This window comes from Acanthaster planci, linkage group LG03, assembly GCF_054643075.1.
Source record: "Acanthaster planci isolate LZ-2023a linkage group LG03, COTS_SCS, whole genome shotgun sequence".
In the NCBI taxonomy this organism is placed as follows: Eukaryota; Metazoa; Echinodermata; class Asteroidea; order Valvatida; family Acanthasteridae; genus Acanthaster; species Acanthaster planci.
The window spans coordinates 22355163-22380781 of record NC_141779.1 but is presented as its reverse complement, the minus strand read 5'-3'; the positions used below and the strand labels follow the sequence as shown (position 1 = coordinate 22380781).

The 25619-nt window shown below is 39.3% G+C and overlaps 2 protein-coding genes across 7 annotated transcripts in view; both read right to left on the bottom strand.

Annotated features, from left to right (window-relative positions):
• Window positions 1-17216, bottom strand: part of LOC110990937 (DENN domain-containing protein 5A-like) — a 47826-nt gene extending 30610 nt beyond the window's left edge. The window contains exon 1 of the mRNA XM_022256016.2: window positions 16945-17216. Within this exon, the coding sequence (XP_022111708.1) occupies window positions 16945-17041 (97 nt within the window). The 5' untranslated portion in view covers window positions 17042-17216. The remainder of the gene's footprint in view (window positions 1-16944) is intronic.
• Window positions 17217-21165: 3949 nt separating this feature from the next.
• Window positions 21166-25619, bottom strand: part of LOC110991118 (neuron navigator 2-like) — a 227197-nt gene continuing 222743 nt past the window's right edge. For 5 of the 6 annotated variants that reach the window (XM_022256296.2, XM_022256297.2, XM_022256298.2 and 2 more), the window contains one exon: window positions 21166-24907. In XM_022256296.2, coding sequence (XP_022111988.2) covers window positions 24773-24907 — 135 coding nt within the window. In that variant the 3' untranslated portion in view covers window positions 21166-24772. The remainder of the gene's footprint in view (window positions 24908-25619) is intronic. The other variant, XM_087134827.1, reaches the window with a different exon arrangement.

Sequence of the window (25619 nt, the reverse complement as noted above, 5' to 3'; positions counted from 1 at the left end):
TGGGAGGTGAGATTTCATGGAGCATTTATTCTTTCGCTTTCTTTTTGTTTTGGGGGTTTTTTTGGCCTTCCTTGACAGTTGCTATCAATCACATTCTGACAGGGTATAAATAATGGGTGCCACGCTATGATAGTTATTCAATGAGTCACTTGAGTCTAGAGGGAACGCCATCAATTTGTTACCATTTTTTTTACACCCTCCTGAACAGTGCCTTCCTTCATGGGGATGCGTGACCAGGGACCTTGATAGCATTTCCTGAACAGATTTTTCTAGCAAGATTTGATGATTTTTTTTTTCCCTACTTCCTTGTAACATGACCTTCCCAGCAAGCACAAAAATACCACAAGGCTTTGCAGCAGAGGTCAAAGTTGGCATGAAAGTTTCCTGCCAACAAACTGATGAAATGGAGTAACTGAGAAGCAATATTTAGATAAAAGAAATATGTTAATTAAGGTATTCAGCTCAAAGTTTTTGCAGGACTCAATCAAATTTTATGTACAGTACATGTACAGCAGGTACAGTTCAGTCCAAGGCAGATTTCACTTTCACTTCTTAAGTGCATCTACCGGTGTGCAGAACTCTGACATGCACATGTACGTGTACAATGTAATGATGTACGTGTACAATGTACAGACAATATCCTGTGAGGCTGATTAAAAATAACTTCTCCCTTTTCTTCTGATGAAAGAGACTCATTTTGAGAGATGCGAAAGTGAAAGGGGTACCATCAGGGTATTATGGCAGAAATGCTGCCGATGATTGGGGACTGTGTACATAATAGGATGGACTTTTTACTCAAATGCCCTATTCTGAATTTGTGGCAGTCCATCACTTGGGGAAATTAATCACTTGGGGACTTCTCAAATTGGACCCTTTTACTTAAGGAAGCCTTTTACTTAAGGAAGCTGTTTACGAGAACTGTTTCAAGTGATCTGGGGGTCAATGTCATCAGCTGAGAATGAATGCAAAGATATTGCAGTGTAAAAACAACTTTCTTAAATCAAAACGTTACTGTCATCACTTTCAATATCTGGAACAACGGCAGAGTACCAGTGCCTCAACAAGTACTGGTGAGATACAAGAACATGTAAGGTATCATTAGCATGTCATAGACTGGGCGTGTGCACAGCATGCAGGAATGCAACTAGGGTAATATCATACACCGAACACCTTGATAAAAGCACAATTCAATGAAATGATGCCACCCACAGAGTTTTCTGGGCATATGAACCAATCTGTAACCACATGTACCAACGTGTAAGGTTTGGTCTTATGTTGAGCAACCTTCTTGGATCTCGGAACTGTTACCAAGAAACCCAATGCCGTCTTTGTACTCTGGAGTGCACATCTACATGTATGGACATGTACTTGAACTTTCCTGGGCCAAAAAGCAACATGAATTAATTAAATAAGGCTAGGCTCTGTGGTACAATCTGGACAGGGCAAAATCCTGCACAACCTATTGGTAAATTTTGAAGGATTTGAATGAGCTCACAATCCACCTCTTTCTCCAGAAAGATGTCCTGTCAAAGGTCTATGTTGAACAGCACTAAACACACACATATATTCTGGTACTTGTACAATAAAATCAAGTGGTCTATTTGACTTACATGTACTTTACTGATCCTTTTGGATAGCAAAAAAGACTTTTAGTTCATAGTTATTGAATTCCCCTGCATTAATGAGCCTTAGCTGGGGTGCCGAGAACAAAATTTAAGGGAATATTCGTAATAATAATAATAATATTATGAAATAAAGCAATTAATGAAACAGGTGAGTTTTAAGTAGTGACTTAAATTCGTTTTGATTTTTGACAGTTCTGATATGGTGTGGGAGAGAGTTCCACAGCGATGGTGATGCATACTTGAATGAACGATATCCATAAGTCTTAGTAAGGGCAATCCATTTTTTTCTTCTCCCTTTCAAAATCACAAATCTCGCAAAAACTTCCACTTTACAAAGGAGCATCTACGGTATAGCTAAAATAAGGAAACTGGTAAACCGTACATGTGTATTACTACTTTTACTGAGGTACATTGTGAAGCATCAGCAATTTTTCAGCACACTGAGAAGTAGGGAGAAAGACGAATTTTCACAAAGCCAAAGACACTGTCCTGCATATTTTTATTCCGTAATGCCACACACGGGAAGAAAGACAGCATCTCACTCCAGCTTCTCAGTCTGACCAGAGCTAGATTGACTGAATCCATGAAAGAAGTCTCCAGGACTTTTTCCCTTGGTCACTGTCCATTGCAATATGCATAAGGAGCATACATGTATCCAGCTCTTCACTTTAGTCATGTAACAATGTTGACAGTTCCTAGTGACTTCATTCACTCATGCGAGATGCAGCTCTGCTGACTTATGACTCATTTTGTTCAGTTGGGTCCCATACTGAACATACTAAAACCTGTATCTTTGCATCAGGTGTGAAATATTCAGACAATCCAAGAAGGTGACTACTGTTTATAAACTTTAACAGTTACAAAACCACTCAATGTTATGTACTTCATTTAGTTGCCCAACAATTCATACCACACATACCTACATGTACATGTGCAGATATCTACATGTACATGTGCAGATATCTACATGTACATGTGCAGATATCTACATGTACATGTACATGTACATGTGCAGATGTCTACATGTACATGTACATGTGCAGATATCTACATGTACATGTGCAGATATCTACATGTACATGTGCAGATATCTACATGTACATGTGCAGATATCTACATGTACATGTGCAGATATCTACATGTACATGTGCAGATATCTACATGTACATGTGCAGATATCTACATGTACATGTGCAGATATCTACATGTACATGTGCAGATATCTAAACAATCATATAATTCCTGTTGACAGGAATACATGTACAGGGGTATCCATACATGTACATACATGTACGAGTACATGTGCATGTACGTGTATTGGATTGTTTTAGCCAAAAAGGATTCAGGTTTCATCACATGAGGAATTTGGACCCATCCTCTCCCCTAAAAAGCAATTAGGTACCTCATCCACGAAGTCAAGTTCTCAAATTCTACAGAACAAAACTTGCTGCCAAGATCAGCTATGGGAAGATGATCTGGCAACACAATACTGTACAAACATCACAAGTGAACAACGGAAATATGACGCAAATTATGCAATGTTTATCCTATCAAGTTTGGCCTGGGGATGTCAAGCAGCTTGTCACCTCACACCAGGGGCCAATTTCATGGAGCTGCTTAAGCAAAAAATTTGCTTAAGTGCGAAAAAAACTTACTCGATAAATCAGGTAACCAGCCAAAATACCATGTGATGTGTATTGTTTTGGGATTGTATTTAGCTTGTTTTTTGGTTAGCTTGACAATCAGATAGAGCCTGAGTTTGTAACCTTTGTTTATTAAGCAAAGTTTTTTCCAGATTAAGCAAATTTTGTGCTTAAGCAGCTCTACGAAAATGGCCCCTGAAGAGCCCAGAGGAGACCTGACAGACCTTGTATGCAATTAACTCTGACCCAAATCTGGTACACTGAGTTCTTTAAATTCACGTGAACATTACAGCTTGAATTCTCCATACTAAAACCACTGTTACTATACCTCGTGATTCGGGGCAAGCTTTTGCACATATGTACTGTAGGCCTCCATTTACTGTACATCTACAGGTATCTTTGGCACAATGATACATGTAGAGCCTACACGCACCATGCCACTGTGATCTTGGACTGGTCCCCGTCCCTACTGATTTATTCATAAGCCGTGAGACGTCTGGGCACTATGCAGGGAACGGGTACCTGTGTGATCTCCGTGGTGTGGAGCCGGAGGAAATCAAAACCGAATTTTGCGACATCGCAAAGGAAAAACAGGAGGGGAAATCCTACCAAATGTTCCTTTCAAAGTGATTAAACAGTGAAAGTGAGTTGTCATTCCTAATTTGGGTTCATATTTATTTGATTAACCCTAAGAGTACCGGGCGTTGTTTGGCTTAGTGTACTCAGTACTACAAAATACTACGTAACACTCTGAGCCTGAAGGACCTAGCACTACAAATTACTATTTCTGGCTAGGTTTATTCCATTGTTACTCGTACAGACAACAATGAAACCAGGCATTCATAGTGCCACAGCACTGTGTGGTACATTGTCTTCTCTATTTTATTTTATGGCTTCAGAGAGTAATAATGTTATGTCCTCTTACAAGCGACAGGGATGTGTACTACATTTTACTACTAAGTAGTACTTTGTAGCATTCGGGACTGTTAGGGTTAATTGTGCAGAAACGATCAAAAATATTTGTTTTATTCATTTTTTTTTACTGAAAATTGCATTTTCCACTTTCTACCCCCAAATCCGCGATTTTTGTGGATTTTCCACAAAGCGGAAAACTCTGGACTTTACCCAAAATACATGTTTGCTTACTGAAATTATTTATGAAAAAATTTGCTCACCACCTCTGCTATCATGAACTGAAATAATGGCGAGTCCCCACAAATATGCAAAGAGACACCACATGCCTTTAAAATAGCAACACAAAACTGGAAAATGGACCTTATTTCTTTAACAAGCCATTGCTCATCTTCTCCACCAAATCTGTCTTATAAATTGTTAACTGTTGAATAGGATGGTATTAGACTATGTTAGAATTCATGTGAGTTCCAGGCTTCCCTTTCAACTTTTTTTTCAAACCTAGCATTACATACTTCTAAGGCATATTTTATCAGAAGTATGAAATTATTCATCAGAGCAGACAGGTACTAATTTGACAGGAAATTTCATTTTATTCTTTCACTGATGCTTTTAAGTTCCGAATCTGAAGAGTTAACCTCACTTCTAATTTCAGCACGAATTCACATCTGCTACAGGTATTGTTTATTGGGTACATGATAAGCCTGCGCGCCTGCAAGGTATTAATTGTAGCCTGTACCGTAAGCACCGGTAATTACGGTATTTTCAATGCCAAGGTGATAATATTGAAAGGCAATATTATTCGTTATTGAGTTAGGCAGAAGGTGGATGTTGCTTCCAGTAAGTGCAACTAATATACAGCTACTGTAATGTGATACAAAATTGAACAAGCATTTTCCTTTTCTTAATTGACTTTACTAATGATGTCCGTGAGTACTATCACTGCAGGGCCCCTTTGCCACAAACTGTTGAAGCTCAGTCGTGAAAGCAATACATAGTGCCTTGGGATAGAAGCCTGGGCTTACTGTCACCTTGCTCAAATCATCTGACTAGGGTGAGTCACATGGCAACGTTTTTTTTGCAATACATGTATTACGATTCAAAATGAGGTGTGTTGAATTTGTGACCCATACCGATTTGCACAGTATGGTACGGCCAAATTTTTCCCAGCTACCATATAACCTTTTTATTTTGCACGTTTTTCTCCCGTTCAGTAGTTTAGACTTATTTCTTTGCAGAATCTTTACACATACATGTAAATGTACTAGTACATGTACATACTGGTACATGTAAATGTACATGCTACAGTGCAATAAGCAGGTACAGTGTCCTGTGCCATATGGCACATGTACATGTGCTGCACGGGTATGTTTTTTAAGTCCACGGTACATGTACGGTACCTTACCTTACACACACGTTTAGAATGGGATTTCCAAGGTACATGTTTGAGATCTGTTAACACGGCTGAAGATACTGGGAGTGGGAACACACTGAGCAGCGGCTGAGTAATGTTGTATCCTATGTACAGGTACTGTACTTGAGAAATTTCTCTTGATTCAAATCCACTCAAGACTTTTGCCATTTTTTTTTTCATTTGAATATTTCAGGTAAATCCCAGCCTTTCTTGCAAAAAATACAAAGCTTCTTGTCTTTACATGTATACGGCATAATGACTGTCCTGTACTGATGATTTACTGTATAAAGTTTAGATTTGGGTTCCGGAGTTAGGAAATTGGCCCTTTATGAAAATCAAAGAAAGACTCCTGCTTTGAAATGCCATATTTGTGAACTACATGTACATGTACATTTATAATACATGTACATACATGTACATGTGTATACATGTACATGTCTCCATCCATGCATGTACTGGCACTGAAGTTATTTGAAGCTCATATGGTTGATTAATGCAATAATTCGATTTGATGTCATCAGATCAATACAGACCATCTGGTGGAGGTTTATACGTATTTGAGGAATTTTATTTTCAACTGCATGTCATTGCAGATCTAAATTATGTAATTAACTTTTGCTCAACAACTCACAGAGAAAAATTGCTACATGAAAGGAGATGACCGGGGCCACAGTTTTAAATGCCAGCACCCATTTTGTCATCCATTTAACAGACAAAAACTGCTTCTGTTATTTCACAATCTTTAATACCCAGGGAATCACAATCAGGAATTATCCAATTTTTTATTTCGCTTCAAGTCCAACAGTAAAGCAAGTTGGATGAACATTTTCTAAAAATAGATAAAGTGGTATACCTGGTTTCACAAATTCAAAATTTTACAAAATTGTTAGTATGCAAATGCCCAATCCACTGACAGAAACATATTACAAATGGAGAGTTACCGGTACATGTACATGTACCGGTATGCCGTACTTCAAGAGGGACTGACCTACATGTACATGTAGCAGTGCATCATCATGTACCGGTACATTTCTGTACATGGATATGTATACTGTACTTGTATGTGTGTACCCCATTTTCCAATTTAAGTACATGTATTCACTTTATCACACAGCCTAACCAGAGTGGTGCTGTTTTATTCTTATCAATATACACGCGCAATCAATTCTTTCAAAATTAATATCGGTATTTGGACTGGTGGGCAACGCAGGGCCAAATTCCCAACATGTGAATGGGCTTCACTGTCACACGTGCACTGGACTGTCAGGATAGCCATATCCAACCATCATCCCCGCGACCTCATGATGACCTCAACACTTGACTCACTCTTCTGATTTGCATAATCCCTGTGTCTCTATGTACAGTACATCATCCACACAGGCCATTACTCGGGAGAAATTGCCCAAAATCTTGACTCCTCGTACATGTTGTACATCATAGTTACATGTACATTTAATGTGAATATTTTTCGAAGCAGATTCTGTGTAACCAGTCTCAAGACATGCACGTACACACTAAAAAAGGAACACAATTATTTTGTTTCATGTGAACATGTTTCACAACTGGCCCAATTTTTACCATGAATTTTTTGCTGGATGCCAAATTTGGGGGAAGCAATTTTTTTTTAATCAACGACGCATCTTGTTTCAGTGCAAAGACTAATTGAACTTCAGTTGAGATACATGTACGATCCTCAGATTGTGTTCTCTAGATTGCAATCCTCAGATTGCAGTAGGATCTTACTTGCAGTTAGCTGCAATGTCAGTCAACGACGTACCGGTATATCATTACATGAGAAGGAAAAACGCTGCACTTGTGAACTCGATAACTTGAAAACGACATGTTAATTCTTTAATATAGGCACAGATATTGAGCTCATTTTTCTTTGATCTGAAGCTGCACAGGTTTTTGAACGTAAGTGTACACAGGATGTACATGTACATGTACAGTGTACTAGTATGTACATGTACATGTACATATGTACATGTACACATTAGTATGCATACTGCACTGGCAGATGTGCAGTTGGATTGACTGGATGTAAATCTTAGCAAAATCATTCACACCACAATCTGAGAAACCATGAACTTGGTCTTCTTAAATTACATTTCATCACTCCATGCAGGATACATGTACATGCATGCAGTGCATTACATTACAAGTACCTTCATTTATGATTAACCTTTCACAGAGCAATGTTTAGCAAATGGCCATTAGTATCGAGCCCGGGGGGGGGAGTTCTTTGTCAACCAGTCATCCTTACTTGTACCACTGACATTTACACCAAATCACATAAACACCATACAACACTACACTCCTCTCACCTTGACACTTTTCTTATACATTGTGCCTGGTTTTCACTTGTTTACCCATCTGCCCAAATACAGCTAACTCCTCAAATTTAGCCAGTGTTAGGCACTTTGCTCCAGTTAACAGAATAGCCAGGCGACAAAGGGTGGATTTGTTATGGTAACGGTACACTGACTTCAGTTGTAATTTGGGAACTGGCTGGCGTGCCATTCAAAACACACTTGAATCAGTACATGTAGACTTGTGCTAAAGATCTGTCTTTGTGTTCTTCTACATTCAGAGTTTAAATGCCAAAAAATGCCAAGGCACAAAACAGGAGGCACAGATAGATGTACTTGTAATGTACATGTACTGCATATGTACATGTACATGGGCTGTACATACCATTACATGTCCATGCATCATAATGCCCTCCATGTGCTCTTTCATGAGCATGAATCTTCCGTGGGGCAACACACCATGAGCACACATACTTCATATGTACATGTACTGGTACACTATGTACATGTACATGTACTAGTATGCCTGGAACTAGGAATGTGTGATCTACACAAGTACATGTACAGTACATGTACCACAACTGTAATTTCACAAATCTGTAGACTGTAGCATTGCATGCCAGTGGCATTTGATGGTTACCGTAGGCCATTTTTCTAAACATGTCATCGGTAAGGGAGGACTTGTGTGCAGAGGAGACAAATAACCCAAGGGATGCAACGGTACATGTGTGTGTGACAGCGGGCCATTTCAGTTGGATTTTGTTGATTTGAGCAGGTTTTGCAAAAGACAGTGCAAGCGCTTAAGTACATATTTGGCTTCTTTTGGATCCCAGCACTATGATACACGTACCAAACCATGCGAGAAAGTTGAAGACGGGTTCACACACCAGTACACTGCAAGATCATATTCAATAAAATGCTGGTACTTTCTGTACCTTGGGCCTCACTGATGGTGGTTAAGTCCGTGGGGCTCATTTATTGAGCATTTATGGTTTACAATGACCACTCCAATTGAGACAAAGTAAACTTCACAGTGCAGCAAACCTCACTATGGTAAAGGTCAATGATGTGAACAGCTGAATTGTTCTGAACATCAAAGCACAGTGGTTTTAGAATGACTCTGTATACCTGCTAAGGGTAAACATCCCACCACTTTGAATACACTAGGCTTTCCAGGAAGAGAGATTGAAGGGTCAATCACCTTGTTTCCAGTAAAACCCTGGATAAATATCCCACTGAGCTGTATTCCTTCCTTCACACAGGAAGTGGGGAATGCATCGGGTTCAGAGAAAAAAAGCTTGCTGATAGCTTTACCTGAAATTCCACAAGTTTATAACAACTGGCCAAGCAGTTCCAATTAGAAAACACTGATTATTTGTTATAACCCTCTTCAAAGACATCAGATCTGCCGTTATTTATTATTCCAACCTTGCAATAATTTCCCTTGCTCTATGGTACAATGTACCGTACATGTACGCTCAACATCAGTCCACACCAACATCAATGTATACTGTCACAATTCCCAAAGCTAATTCCAAAATGTACTCCCGACCCTTAGGTTCTTTCCAAGAATCCATGCACCACTTTGCTCTGGAATTCTCTTCATCCTGTTTTCAAGATCAGCCTATCATACAACATACACTACCAATTTTCACAAGCATTAATACATACATGTACTGCTACCTTCATGGTTTGAGTGAAACGTGAACAACCATCTTTCGCACTGAACATGAAACACCTTCCTTTTTTCCACATCCACTTTTTCTTTCCTTTTCCTTTCCTTGTAACTTGACCCTTGAGAGGCCACTGATGAAAAGGCCTGGTGTAGAGTAAGTTGTTTGAAAACAAGGCTGTGTACAGCACCAAAAAAGCCGTATTCTGGTACATAGATACATGTACATTACACGATGGACATACATATACATGTATACCGGGTACCAGTACCTTTAGAAACCATTTGGAACAATACATACACTTTTAATTTGTTCAAATCGTTCAAAATGAAACGCGCAAGTTTCCACTCAATCTGTACGGGCAATTTCCAAAGCTATCATACATGTACTTGTAAACCAAAGACTATCCTACCCCATGCCTAAGCTTTATGCATCCTGTATTTCCGGAATCTCAACTAGCAATACTCATTTGGCAATAGTCCCAAGTGGTTTTCTCAGATCCTTCAAAGGTCACGGTATCATGTCTCCCAACCTCCAGTTCTGAAATGGCAACAGAACATGCAGGTATTCTTTGCCTCTGCTTTCTGAGAAGCCTTTTGCGAGTTCAACTTGAAAAAAAATCTGGTACGTTGAATCCAACTGCACATAGCAATTCGAATTCCTCAGACTAGAGACATTGTTGCTACAGGTCGACCTCATGATTCGGGGCAAGCTTTTGCATAATGACTGCCATCTCTGGAATATATGGTTCCTTTATGCCCTTCTTATCCATGAAAACAGTGTCTTGGTGCAAAGCATCTCTAACTACGTCTGTAACTAAGCAAATGCTTTAACATGGAGAATTCTACCTGTTATGTTGTGAATTTAAAGAACTTGATGTACCAGATTTCGTTCAAAACTAACCCCTAATAAGGTTTATTCAACCCTAACTCCTGAAGGTGTGGGGGAAAATAACCATTTCCATAAAACCAAAAGGCATAATTGCTACAAAGTCAGGAAATGTCAATAAAAAGCTGAAATAGCACCACAGGGATTGGAAGTACAAATACAAGTACCATACATTGAACACCTCGGGGCTGTGTCCTTGCTCTGTGATTAACTGGTCATTCTTTCCAATGCATAGATCCTACATCATGTTAACCTTAGCCTCCTTACATCTTCCAAAATCCTCCACTGATCAGGAACCCAAAGGCACATTCTTTCTTAATGGTTTTCTTTTCAAAGGGGCACCAAGCCCCATGCAAAAAGTTTAAGTGGTGGTCTTACTACATGTACATTGTATGATTACAAAATCCTGTAAGATCTTTAATAGCCACTCTTCCAAAAGGGGGGGGCAGACTACACAGGATATCACTATTGCACCATGTACATGTTCTAAAGATCATCTTTATCACTGCTAGTGCTACATAAACAGCTCTGAGGTAATATCCAGATCCCTCCACTACAATGGAGACAACTTGTTGCACAATTGTTGATCTGGACTTTGTGGTCCACTGTAAACGGCATTATCTGTTCGGTCATGATGAATTGTGAAATTTCTATTGTTTACGCTGTTTACGGAATAAACGTTTATGGAATAAACAGCGTTATCCTGTGACTGAGAGGATGACAACCTGGCACAACATATGCCAAGAAACACGGCCACCTCTCTGACTATGCTTGGTTACATCTCCAACATACATGTACATGTAGGCTAGGGGCTGTCCTAAATTTAAATGCTCGGGTCAATTGAAACAGTACTATGGTCAGCTGAATTCCATGTGATTTTATGCTCCTGAAATGAGACCTCAACCCATATTGGGCCAGAATGGACCCACATGTAGATGTAGATGGAGCCTGAAATGGACAGAGCTAAGGTTTGTTTTCCTTTTAACAGCTAAAGCTATCGGTGCGAAAAGTACTTATCCCGCTGTACCTAAAATTCACATGTGCATTTCAATACTGTTCACAAACAAGTACACAACAAAAGTTCTCACTGAAAACTTGATAAAGATGTATACCAAGCACTTTACTCCACATGTATGATGAAATAACAATTTGCCAACACTGCACGTGACCTTTAATGCTTAAACCAAGCTCTTGTTCAAACATGGAACACATATGAGAATGCCATTTCCCCAGGCACTGAACAGGCAAACCCAGAAAGTCTCCTCCCCAATTGCTAAAGGGACCTCCACTCAGAATAACACGAGAACTGCATTTCAAATTTTTTTATTTTTCACAAAATTTGTCATATTTTTATGGTAGGCGAGACACAATGATCCAGAAACTGCATGACAATTTCTTAAAATGAGTGAATAAATAATTGAATACATCGAGAAAAAGCTTCAGGAATTCTCCAACTTCTTGTCTTACTTCCACAGCTACTGGTATGATCACACTGTAATATTAAAAAAAAAATTCCCACAGAAATGACATCAGGATAATTTTTGGTACCGGTACTAGACCTACCCACAGAACCAACAGCTAAAATTTACCAATATCGGTAGCAGTACTGTCCAAGTCTAAGACTTCACACGGTCTAAAAATAAAAATGCCCACATTGCGCAAACATTATCATCAAAGGATTTTTTGACACAATATACCAATACTTCATCCCCTCTACTGCAACTGCCAAAACGGAGTTGGCATTGACGTCTAATTTGGGGCATTCAACAGTAATTTTTTTCTGGGATTCCCGATCCGGGCACACAAAAGAAAAAATAACCCCACGCGGGCAATTGTTTGCCAACAAAGGGGCATGCTGCAGCTGCAGCGGTGCATTACGTCAACCGTTTCTGTCACATGTGGTGGGGTTTCCCTCGAGCCTCTGATGTCCATTGTCAACGGAAAGCGGAGGAGATACGCAATTCCTGAAAAGGACACATGCTACATGTACCACATCTGCGTTACTTTGGGGACAAAGCCAGCAGTAAGCTTTGGTTTCTATTGGCAGTGGATGCTGTCGGGTTATGTCATGCGTTAAAGTCAGGCCTTTCAGACTTTTCAACATGCTGAGAACAGCTGCACAATGAACGTGAAACGTGGACTCGTACTTTTAATTTTGCATGATATCAGACAAAGCAGCTTTCATTTTTCTGAAGTATAAATGTTGTTTACTGCACACGTACAGTGTACACGTGCATGCTTCTTGAAGTAAACAAGAATACACAAGCAGTCAACAAATGTAAACTTCTGTGCACTGGCATATGATACATTGTTAGAAACTTGTACAAGCTTGGGTGTATGGTATGTACATGTGCATGTACTTTTAATAAACATGCAAATGTGTAAGTACAAATCTTCATGATGTAGGCCTATACACCACCAGTACACTGTATTGCAAAAAATTTGAAAAGATTGTGCCCTCCCTCCCAAAAAATGACCACATACTGAATTGTCATCAGTGCTAGGTGTCCATGAACATGCACTCCAATTATTTCCTGTCTGCTACCAATCAATCTGCACGATTTGGGCATGACACTGCACAGTACGGGTATGTACATTGTACATGTATACCAGTACATGTATGCACATAGAGGTAGTTCTGCAGATTGGGAGGCATCCCAACACTGTGTTTTCACTGCTGTGCCCATGTAAAGATAAACAAAATATGGCAGTAGCCTACCTCAAAGTAGGTCATGATTCATGAGATACAATACTCCAGTAAATAAATCTTAAAATTGTCTGCGCATTGAACAGCAACTGGGACTACTGGTAATACTATGCACATACATTAAACACTATAAATACATGTACATGTACCAGTAATCTAATACCGCAGTACAATATCATTCAGATCCACATTGTTGATAATAAAAGTCAAGTCAGTGGAAACAACAACTTCTGTATCTAATGTGTTTTGTATAATTTACATATACTTGTATCTTTAGAGTTTAAAATAATATTCTTCAGGAACTTGTGCTGTTTAGTACCAAATACTTCAAGTTAAAAGGTTATTGTACATGTCCCTTGATGTACACGTCTGTTTGTCAACATTGTGTGTGTGGCTGTGACTGCCTTATGACGGAACAATGGCTACATTTGTACAAATGGCTCAATATGAACCTGTTAAATTAATGCCATGCAGATATACAAGTACTCATGAACTAACGGTTTCATACATTTAGACTGTACATGTATATGTACCATACCAGTAACATGTAACTAGAAATCTTCAGCACAATGGAGTAGCATACGCATGGAAAGATACATGTAGGTCAATCACCTGTCTTCATGTACATGCGTAATTTGTCACCTGCAGTGATGTTAATTGTCTTTGATGGGAATTAATCAGGGTTTGGTACAGTCACACTGCACTGGTCAATATTTTCTTTGGGCCAAACTGACCTTCACTTTCAGGGTATAATATTGCCATAATTAAGTGAAGCTTTATGGGCCTCTATGAGAGGAATTCATTGCAATTACTGCCATGCAAATACCAATGCCAACTGCCAATTTCAAGCGGTAGTTACTGGTGATTTGAAATTTGGGGTTTCAGAGGCAAAGATTTAGAAAGCAGTTGTGGCTGTTATATGGGCATACTTTACAATAACAGAAAATGTACAAATTAATGCACACTGCATGAACAAGCACAAAATACATGTATGCACAAATGGATTTGAGATTAGAAGGGTAGCCATTTTATAACGTCTTGACTTCAACAGCTCAACAACAGTTCACATAATTTTAGATCCTCAATTTCTTGGAATATGACTTTATTGGCCAAAAAAGGCTTTTTAAAAGCAAACTGTGGAATTGCCAAATGCCTACCCAATGAGGTACAGGAGTTCATTCCACTTCTCGGTCAACTGTGTTAGGCGGACACAAGTCAGTCTGTCCGGGTCAAGCCCCCCCTTGGGCCAAGTATATATCTGTACGAATTCTCTCTTCTTGCGTACACAGCCCTCAACCCTCCAGCACAAACAACATTGGCCCAATGCAGCCAGCCAGTCTGGCGACTGACGACTCCACATACTGCATTATTGAATCAAACAGCACGTATTCCCCTCCTTTTTTTTCTTGTGGGAAGGGGGAGGGTAGAAGGAGAAAAAGGGAGGTAGGGGAGTAACCAAGGCAGCGATTCTCCCATCACTTAGCCAGAGTGAATTCCTGAGAGATTAGTAGTACTCTGGAAGAGTCCGCAGAGGCTGCCATCGTGACGAGCTTGATTTCGCCCGGGTGATAAGGCTGGTTGGGGTGTTGTTTTTCCTGCGACTGGGAAATGGACAGCACTGTGTCCATGGAGCCAAGCTCCTGTTATCTTTTTCAGTAATTGCATTAGAGATCAAGAAGTCAGAGCAAGTTTTTGGAGCCTCTTCAAAAAGCACAACAACCGTTGTTGAGATTGAAAACAAGTAAAACAACGAAGAAGCAACTCACTCGAGTGGATTAATTCAGGAAGTTTTCCAATTATTTCCATTCAATCAACAGCTTTATTCTGTGTGCCAATAACTGTTTACTCCATTCAAGAATTTGGTGTCGGATGAATAGTGAGCATAATCTTCACAAAACTAACACTGAGCACAAAGAAACACATTAAGGAAGTACAGTATACGTACATTGTGCCCCTATGTACTGTAATGGAAAATAAGCTCAGATTCAGCCTGAGTCATCTGCACGAAATCTTGGATATTTTTCCTGTCCACATCTTTTATCTTGATTGTCATGTATGTAAACAATAAAATAAACAAACCACAGTCTATCTAGTACACTATACCAGTACATGTGGGTATGGTAATATTACATGTACATGTAATACCCCTGTACGTACATGATAATACTGTACACACACATCTACTTCTGCAGGTAAAGCACATCCTTGTCAACGTTAACGCATGACCTCAAACACTAAATTCATGCATCATCCTGTGAGTATTAAAATTAGCCTGAATATACACAGCGAGTACTCACACTGTTCATTAAGCAGAAATATTGTGAGTCAGCCAGAGAGGGGTTTTGGGCTTTTCCACCAGAGGATAAAACCCGTATGGAGAACATTGTCAATTTCTAGTTTGAATTGTGTGTCCCAACAGAATTTTTTTAAAAGAAAAAAAACAGATTTACTTGTACATGTATGGTAGCATTGGGCCCGTCTTAAGTTAAGCTCCCAAGCTAACCAATCACACAATTTAAGATACGTTTGGTGACCTGCAGTCTTTTTTGCCGAGTTTGCTTTCCATAATTCAAATCGCAAACTTGACACACTCAATAAACTAAATTCATATTCACTATCCAGCCACATTGAGCACTTCATCAGTAACATACCACTTTCCACTCTATCTAGCAAGCAATGTTCATAAGCCAACAAATTTCATAGGCAAATATGTAACCCCTGGCATGTTTCTGCAGTTTACATTTTTGTCACGTCTAGATGTATCCCTGTTGTGCAGTGTCCAGACTTGTCAACAGGCCTGTTTTTGTCCTACAAGTACATGTACATGCAAGATGTTGGTCCAGTCATGGAGCTATTAATAGTGCACAAGTACTAGCGTAATCTTAGGGCAGTGTGGTGCATCGTGTAAATGTAATACAGTACGGTGGACGAAGTGTGTACATGTACCTGAATGGCCTACACATGACACAGGAATGGGATTATAGGTTGTCAGCACTCACCACACCAGTCTTGATTACTTTGAACAAAACTTGTGCTTCAAGTCTGGCTCGTATTCAAATCTGTGATTCCTTCTTGCATTCATTTCACTGACATTCATGACTGACCAAATGTTCTCACAAATGCACGTGCTGACAAGGACACCCAAAACGTGACAAACATTTGTTTAGACACTGTACATGTACATGTATGACAGGTAAACACTGACTACAAGTATGCTAACATTTTTGTAACAACTACCATGACCCCTTAACATGTTAACTGGTTTTATTTCACCATTTTTAACTTTTTGATCCAGCAAAATACAATATACTAGGCCAGTGCAGGGTGATAGGCAGTCTTGGGTCCAAAATTACCTAGGCCTATGCAAACATATCGTGACTTGGCAAGCCTTGGCTTTAGGATGGTGGAGTCATCCCTACACAAATGGTTCTCTTTTGAAATTTGTTTTATTTCTATCATGGTGACAGAAAGCCCCAGTTATCCATTGCTATGGCTATATTCATGATTATTTTGACTCGTAAGATGACAAGGCAGGCATGGCAGGATAGATGAGAGATGACTGGCATGGCTGGGAGAACTTTGCAAGAGAAATGTGCGATTTTAAGCAGTCTTTGTAGTTAAAAAATATACATGTTGTACATAGGAATAATAGAAACTGGTCTTTACAGCAAGAACTACCCAATTAACTGATTAACGGATTTCCTCAACACGGTCACACTCAGGACATTTAGCCCTGCTGAACCATGTGACGACTAGGGCTGCCGATAACTTACCTGAGAACTGGCCTGGCTGAAGAACTGCAGAAGGCTCCAGTCCACAGACGACAAAATAGTCGACAAAACGGTTCGTCTGCTGCCCCGTGGAACCCATTCCAAACGGGGAGAGACCGTGCACGGACGATGGACTGTAAAGTGAATAACAAATTTCCTCAGAGTATCAACCGATCTAATCCTCGCTCAACCGCTCGGGAATCGGTTCTGCTGGTGATTTGTGTATGTGTGGAGTCCGGATGCGTCACTCAACTTCTCGCACAATGCACATAGTCAGTGCACCGTCTGACACAGTTTCGGTTGCTGATTGAGATCCAATGGGAGCTGTTGTATAAGTATGGTGGATACCAACCCAATCACTCTGGTTTCTAGCTGATTGAGGATACAGACCCATTTGCAAAATGATAGTGCGGTTGATAACGGTTGGGTAGGTTCTATATTTATATATTTGGCGGGGTGACTCAATTTCGCAATTTTTCTCAGCAATTTTGCATGATTACTTTTATTATGACAACAATACATTTAAGGAAGACGTGTTTGGACTTTTGCAAAAACATCTTTGCAAAAATAATTGAAACCGATACAGTTGGACAAATTACCGTAACGGCAGATCCGTTTGAGTGGGCGTGTTTCAGGGTTTCTCGAACACACAAGGGGTGTAGGGCTGCATCCGGGTGCCCTTTGCGTCGATGATCACCGGTGGTCTATTCCAATATTTCCCCTGGAAAATAATTGTTTGACATCGCTGGTGATAAATTTCGACAGAATACGGCTAAATTTCAATGATAGCCCTACGCGGGATGGTGTTGGTTAGGTAGTAATTTTAGAAATGCAGAAAATCCATTTAGGCATTCATAATTTATAATAGGCCTTTACGCATACACATTGGGCATGTAATTGAAAAGCGCTATCTAAAAGCAACTTCATCGGTTCTTGCAGAAAATTGAGCCATGTATATGTATTTGGACAGGTATACACGTAAACTCTGAATTCTACGGGACCATAACTTGCATTTAGCAGTGGCGTTTCCAGCAGGAGCAACGCTTTAGAACAGGTTCTAACACCTTCATTTTCGATGGGATGGCTCTTTTACATTTGGACTGTCATTTCAAATTTAAAAAACCACGTTTACGCCCAGATTTAAAATTTGTATACGCCACTAAGTTAGGAGATTCCCCCCACAGCTGCAGTTTTTGTAGGTCACCAAAAAAGCCGCAATAAAAGTTAATTGTAAAGGGCGAGACTTTGTATTCAACATCTGAAAATGCATCAAATATAGCACTAACAAAAACTACACACAAACATCCAGAACAACGAAATCGACAATAAATGGGACCATATTCACAATAAATTTGTGCCCATTTGTTGTCTGCCTTACCAAAACAAGGGGACATGCCTCAAAAGTGTATGATGTGCACACGAGCATCTACTATGAAGGACAAAAAGTGGCCATCTGCTTTTTACCTGTCAAAAAAGCAGGAAAGTGGATTAAATGTTTTGACCACAATCGTGAATTCAACCTTTCTGCTTGATACTGGATAAGCAGATGTTACATAAGTGCCCGAAAAGTGGCCATCTGCTTTTCTTTCCTCAGTGGGCCGTGAATGGGGTCATGAACCTGTAGGTTACGACCATTTCCGTTTCAGGGGAGGGAAGGAAAAGAAACCAATACTTAAACCATACTTTCTGCGGACCATCAGTGTCCCAGAGAGCACGGACCCTAGGCTGTGAGGCACAGAAAACAGCATCTCAAAGGAATAACAGTTTTACAGCCGTCATCCAAGAGATGCACAAACTTGCCTGAGCCAAAGGAAATTAGAATCTTTCATTATACATGTATAAGATAGGTTGGACTGTAATTGTTGGTTTATACGTCTTCAATCTCCTAGAAAGGAAATGGTCATAACCTGAGGTTCACAAACCCGTTCACGGCCCTTGGACGGCAGAAAAGCAGATGGCCACTTTTCGGCCGCCCGATGTAAAATTGCTCCTCCGGTATGAAAAAAAAGCAAAAAAGTATAATTCACGGTTGTTGTCAAAACGTTCGATCCTCATTTCTGCCTGCTCGAAAGGAGAAAAGCAGATGACCGCTTTTCGGCCGCCAGCGAATGAAGAAAACATAAAAATCTGTTTTTCTTGAAGCAGAAAAATAGAAAAATGCATGACCAAATAATGTCCATTCTGCTTTTCGAGGTGGCAGAAAAGTAGTTAAGTCGAAAATGCATGTTACCAGAACATAAAATCTGCTTTTCTATCATTCTGATAGCAAAAAAGCAGATGGCCACTTTTTGTCCTCCATAATATTCTCCTGAGTTTTTATTAAGGGCGTTTTTGGGTAAAATGACTTCAATTTTTTTTTTCCTGAGCAGTACCAGTGGGAGGCATTGAGATAAAACCTGACACTCGAGTAAGACATATTTCTAGCAAAAACCTAAATGACCGATTAGAAGCATAAGAAAAAAAGGCAAGAATGCAGCGCCGGCTTCGCCCCCTATGTATCGATTGCTTATCCATAATTCCGATTCCGGACTGGGCCTATAAAGTGGCGCGTCGCTTTTGTTCAAAATACGATGTACGCCTTTACTGTTAATGTACATCAGCGCTGTAACGTTTCGTGAAGCTGAGGTTTGAGACCCGGTCATCGACAGTCCAAGTTTTCGAGCCGATGCGTATACGGCTAAACAAAAAAAGTTGATAAACTTGTCTTTCTTTGTGTACATGGGCCCACTGAAATCAAGGGTAGATCAAGAGGCAACTTTCGCGGGAGGGGAGACGGGAGGGAGAGCCAAAATAGAAACGAAGTTACCGGTATGTGATCTGTATGGACTTTCTCAGGCTCAATTGGGGAATTTTTAAATGCTTTGTGAAGAAAAGGGATTATAGTCCCGAAAATTAATTTTGAAAATCCCTTGAGCGGGTAACCCCATTTCCCCCCTCCAATCTACCAGTCATTGAAATCAAAGAAAAATAAAATTCCCCATGCGTGAAGGGACGCGGAAAGGATGCGTCAACTCTACTTTTTTAATGACATGCCTCAAAACTCTTGCGGACTATTGACAATGGGACCTGACAGATCTGGGCCGTCCGTCAACAGCCGACAACCATACGATGTAAACTATGGGACAGAGAGGACAACCCCCCTGCCTTTGTGTTGGTCATTGTTATACTGATATCTCAGGAATTCTTTTCAGACATCTATGGGGGGGATGTGTTAAGTAACAATAGGCTGGAGTGTGTATAGGGATTGGACTTGTCGGGGGGGTACACCGACAACCGTGAACAAGTTGTCGATTTTGACCATTTACGAACAAACACCCCTTTAAGAATCAATGGCAATGATAAAGAGGGCGCTGTGCTACTTTGTAAGTGAGTTATCCGCACAGCATCCACAAGCTCAACTGAGGCAACAGTGCTGCATGGGTCTATTATTAGCACACTTTCAGCTAGACTTTCCAGAAGGTTGTAGGGTGTAGTTTGTAGGGTTCATTTTAATGCCCTTTATCCATTTTCGCCCAGTATGTTTCAATCCCTCCTTTAACCTGGTGGATTATCTTTGCTTTCATGGTTTCACCATCTCGTTTGGAAGTCTGTTGGAAAACAGGTCGTCTAGCTTGATGTCCAGATTTAGTGTCAAGTTATGAGACCATCAGGCAGCAACCATTAATAGACAGATTCATTAAGCCCTGTCCCATTATAGCACCTGCCAAAAGTGTCTCCTCACCAAAAATGGGGGGCCACTAGTTCCCCCCGCCACACACACACACTTCAGAAAAAGTTAACAAACTCACTAAATCTGACACTTAAATGTCGACCACATCCCCTTTTCTAATACCAAAATCAAACTATGTCTTGAACCAGTTTTATAGACAACAGAAGATCAGGTACATCAGAACTGGGCCTATCCATCGTCCTGATCCATCCAAGCATTTTAAACCTAATCCTACATTCACCTTTACAAGCTAGGGTGAAAGACATTCACAAGAAAGAGGGGAGAGTGGGGTAGTGATAGTTTTCTGCACACTGTTACCTCATCACCAAATTATCCAGTAAATAAATGCATTAAATCATCTCATCGGAGCTCTTTGGATGACCAGAATCACAGTGAAACCCTCAGTGTCACAAGAAATGGCAATCAAACAACACAGCCAAAGCTTAAGAGCCACAACAAAGCTGAACAAAATTCACATAACAATCGGGAGCACATAAACACCAACCACACCAGCATTACAGAACACTGGTAAAAATAAGAGTTTTTATTTCGTTCTTTGTCAGGATTCTAGTCCACAATTTGTCCGAGACATACTCATCAGACAATAATACACAAAAGTATACAGCTACACAAAATAGAAATCTGTTTGTGAAACAGCGTGACTGCATTGTATGGGGGACAAGAACTGACACTGCAAAAGTAATTAAGGATCACGTCCAACCAAAGCATGCTCATTAAGACTGGACAGTGAACACCCATGTCGCTGCCATATTAACTTAAACCTATTTCAAGGGAGGACATCAATGATAAAAATGGTTAGATGTCAATTATTAAATAGAAATACTTAAATATTCTCCACATTTTGTTCTAGTATTCAGTTTAAAAAACAGTTCATGTAGTTAACAGTGGTATTTTTATCTCTGTAACTTACTGTGGTCTTTTTTTGTTACTGTTAAAATTACACTGATCAGGAATTTTTATAGAAAAATCTGATTTATCTTTTAAAAAATTGATTAAAAGTACATGATTTATATCTGATTACTTATGATACAAATGATACAGAATTTATACACTTGTTTCTGACTTTGAAATTGGGCTTGATTGTAACTGAGTAGTATTCTTATAATTGGGACACCGTTTATTTCAACAAATACACATTTACAGCAGCATTTGGACAAACAGGCATAGTGAATTGAAAGGAGAATAGCAACAAAATACTTCACAATGTTCACTTGTAATCGATATCAACACTAAAGTCACAAGTCTGCGATTGGTAATGACAATTCTCAGAAACAGAACACACCATTAACATTTCTCTTCACAGCAGGACTGGGAAGAAAAGGTCAGACAGTTTGAAACCTCTTTCTTGGTTCAATTATAAGAAAGGTCAGTTTCCGACTCCTGGTGACATGTCAAAACACGCCATCAAATAAAGTAAATAATGCAAATCATGTCCGATATACCGACAAAGCTTAAGTACCACCAAAGAATTACTTTTTCACAAAACAATGACAGCTTTCAACCAAAGCTGTTTGACACTGAACACCACTGATAGAAAATGTATAATGTGTATTCTGCACTATGAATATGCATCTACCCTTCCTGAATGTGTCATTGAGTGTGTGTACAGTGATTGAGATTGAAAAATCTACAAGAAACAAAAGATTACACACAAGAGGTCTGCAAAAATACATACCAAATGCCATCACCACAAACCGATAAGCATTAAATAGCTAGAACACAGCTCACTATGAAGTCCTAGTTAGCACATGTTGAAACTTGATTCCAAACAATTTCTATACAAATGTAAATCTTTTATAATCCTCCAATCCTAACAGCATCAACTGCTGAAGAAGCATACACATGTTAAAGTAAATTGCTGTACATAGCTAGTTAACTTATTTCATTACAACAGGCAAATGAAACATCTGTACAATTTACAATTCTATGAGCAGGTGGTGACCGATAGTGACTGGTCATGTGATCACAGGAAGGGCCTGACCCCTGAACCAGTGAAACTAGCCTACAAAGTGGTCAGACAGTAGGGATAAATTCATTCAGCCACTACCAGCTTTCGGATACCCCAAGGTCCCATGAGAACACACTCTTACTCTTTAAATGTCCTAAGCACATAACCAGAGCAAAAAATCACCATGGAAACTTGCCTTTTGGCCAGTTGCCTTTACATCTCCTTCTGACATTTTGTCCAAACTCTTCTGCTTTTGGTCGGACAAATACCAAAAGTGGTCAGAAAGTAGCCGGCATCCGACTGTAATTTCACGCTCTGCCTGACTCGAGTGAGGTGACAAGATTGTGGAAAGGCAGCAAGAGCTGGTGGGCACATGATCGGCCCATTCCAAGTTCTCATTTTATGAACACAACGCTAACTGAAAAGGTCACAGGACTGTACTGCCTGCTGGCATGCAATACACTAAGTATTTCAAGAAATGCAAGCACCTCTACACACCGCTGTAATAAATACACAACTGCTCACATTGCACATCCAATAACTGAAATCAGTCAGTTAAGAATAGTGAGTTAACACAATGGCAACACTGTAAAATACAAGCACATTGTCATAAATCTGATTGATCATATGTAAGCACTATGATAATGCTACCAAAAAAAATCATTTGGAATGGAAAAACAGGTGAATTTGAAAATGATGCTGGGACAAGCACTTGTAGTTACTCTTTAGTGTCATTTCAAGCTCAATCATCATTTAATACATTGTTTTCATTCAAAAATGTACTTTTCCTCTGAGCTTTAAGGAACAAGACTTTAATCGTCCTCAGTTTCAAAAGTGAGGAGTGTTGAACCGTTAAGAAAATGAAACTTGGAACCAAAGACAGGTAAGACCATGGTTTGAGAGATACCATTCCCAGCTGGGGGTTCTTTACGGGTTCTTGGAATTTAGCACTGTGAAAATTGAAGAGAGCCTTGTCTCGTTTAAGTCACTTGAAATTCCAATTAAACAACAATAATTGGTTCAAAATTCTATTGAACCAAATATTAAACAGTCGTACCAACGTATTTTTTTTTTCATTTCATTAAGAGAGTTAAACAAGAAGGCTTTTTCAGTGATAAATCTGAAATATTTTGCCCCACTAAGGACTTTTTTGCCAGAAATTAGTTGAAGAAAATGTTTTGTGGACAATCCTGCTTCACAAATTGGCAAGAGATAAAAAGTTACTATTTTTTCAATTCAAATTATCTACATTTATCTACAAGACGCTTTTCATAGTTTGTACAATTATGGACATAAGTACATATTTACAGAAAAAAATTGTTTTAAAATGTGAAAAAATATCAAGCACAATTTTCAAATACTTGCACATTGCATTCGATGGAGAGGGAAATATTACATTATCATTAAAATAGGTATCATCTACAACATGGCGTTTCAAAAAAACATTGATCATTTTACAGCTTCTCTAAACACCCTACAAAAATTCAGGAAACATATTTCACAAAAAGCTGTACACAATTCTGAGAAAGAGAAATGAATTGTTTTCCAGATGGACAAAAAGCACTTTTCTAAAATCAGAGTTGGTCAAGCAGTGCATGAAATGAGTATGCATATACACAAACATTCTTAAACATACAGTGCACTGTTACAAAAATGCCATATTCTACCATCGAGGAGAAATCAAACTTTTTTTGGCCAAGATTTTCTTTTCAATGCAATTAGGATGATAAAGAAACACGGACTATGTACTACGATTTTAACAGCTGAATCCCTTTTTCTAAAATCTATTAATCATTCATAGACAAAAGCATGACACAAGCAAATTGATCCACATAAGATGAACAATAATATACAAAGAAATATTCTGACAATTAATATAATGAAGCAGCTGCCTTGCTTGTAGAAGCTCCGCAGGTGTTTACGGATATTCATAAGTCAGCTTGTCTCTGATGAAAACAATGTACATATCCATGACATAACCTGACACCATGAATATTCTTCCTGCTTTATTTTCTCATCGGGGTTGTTTCCAATGTGTCTTGGTCTTATGAATATTCATCCTGCTTTCTTTTGTTGAAGGGGGATTTCTCTCAGTATCTTGGTATTATGAATATTCATCCTGGTGACCAGTGAGATGATGTTATGGTTGCTATTCACACAGCTATTTCCACAGTTTTCTGGATGTCCTCGGTGGACATGCCAACACTGTCGATGCTGTTAGTGTCGCTATCACAGCTCTGGGCACCAGACAAGTTGGCAGCTTCCTGGAGCCTCATCAGCATGTTGAACTGATGAGAGAAGAGGAAACAAGACAGGAAATTATCAACAAAATGACCTTTTAATAAGGCAAGGATAGTCAATGGATGGCAGCCAAACCATTCCGATGTAAAAACAAAAGAACTTTGACAAGATTGAATTGTACAAAAGTTCAGTGAGTCTTTTCGGACATTAGCTTTCATTTTTCTTTTCCTGGATTCCTGGACAGAAGTGTTTCCAAATTACAATTTAGGATGCCACATTTGCTCAATTGTCAACAAATAATGTTCTGTTCTCTGGTAGCAAAACATTCACAAAAATGCTGTAAAAAAAACCAATTCTGCTTTTTGTTCAGTGACTACAGAAATGAAGTGCAGCTCAACAAGACACAGACTTTTACATGCATTGTGAGTGCAAGTTGCTTTCTGCACTTGTAAAGCAACTCAGCAGCTTTTTTCTGCTTGTCAAATGCAGACAGCTAGAGGTGCATTGGTAAGTTGTCTTCTTTCCCATCCAATCATTTTTTTCTTCAAGCACACTACAACGCAAAAGCCAAAGCACGGTCTTAATTTAAAGTCTGCAGACTGAAACAAAAATGTCACAAATACACAACAGAAATAAAAACATACTTCAATTAAATGCCAGTATCGCATTACTAATAACAAAAACTATGCTTTGTACTTGGAATGCGGTGTCTCTCATACTAACGGAAAATTGATTTCATCTCAAAAACAACTTGGACTA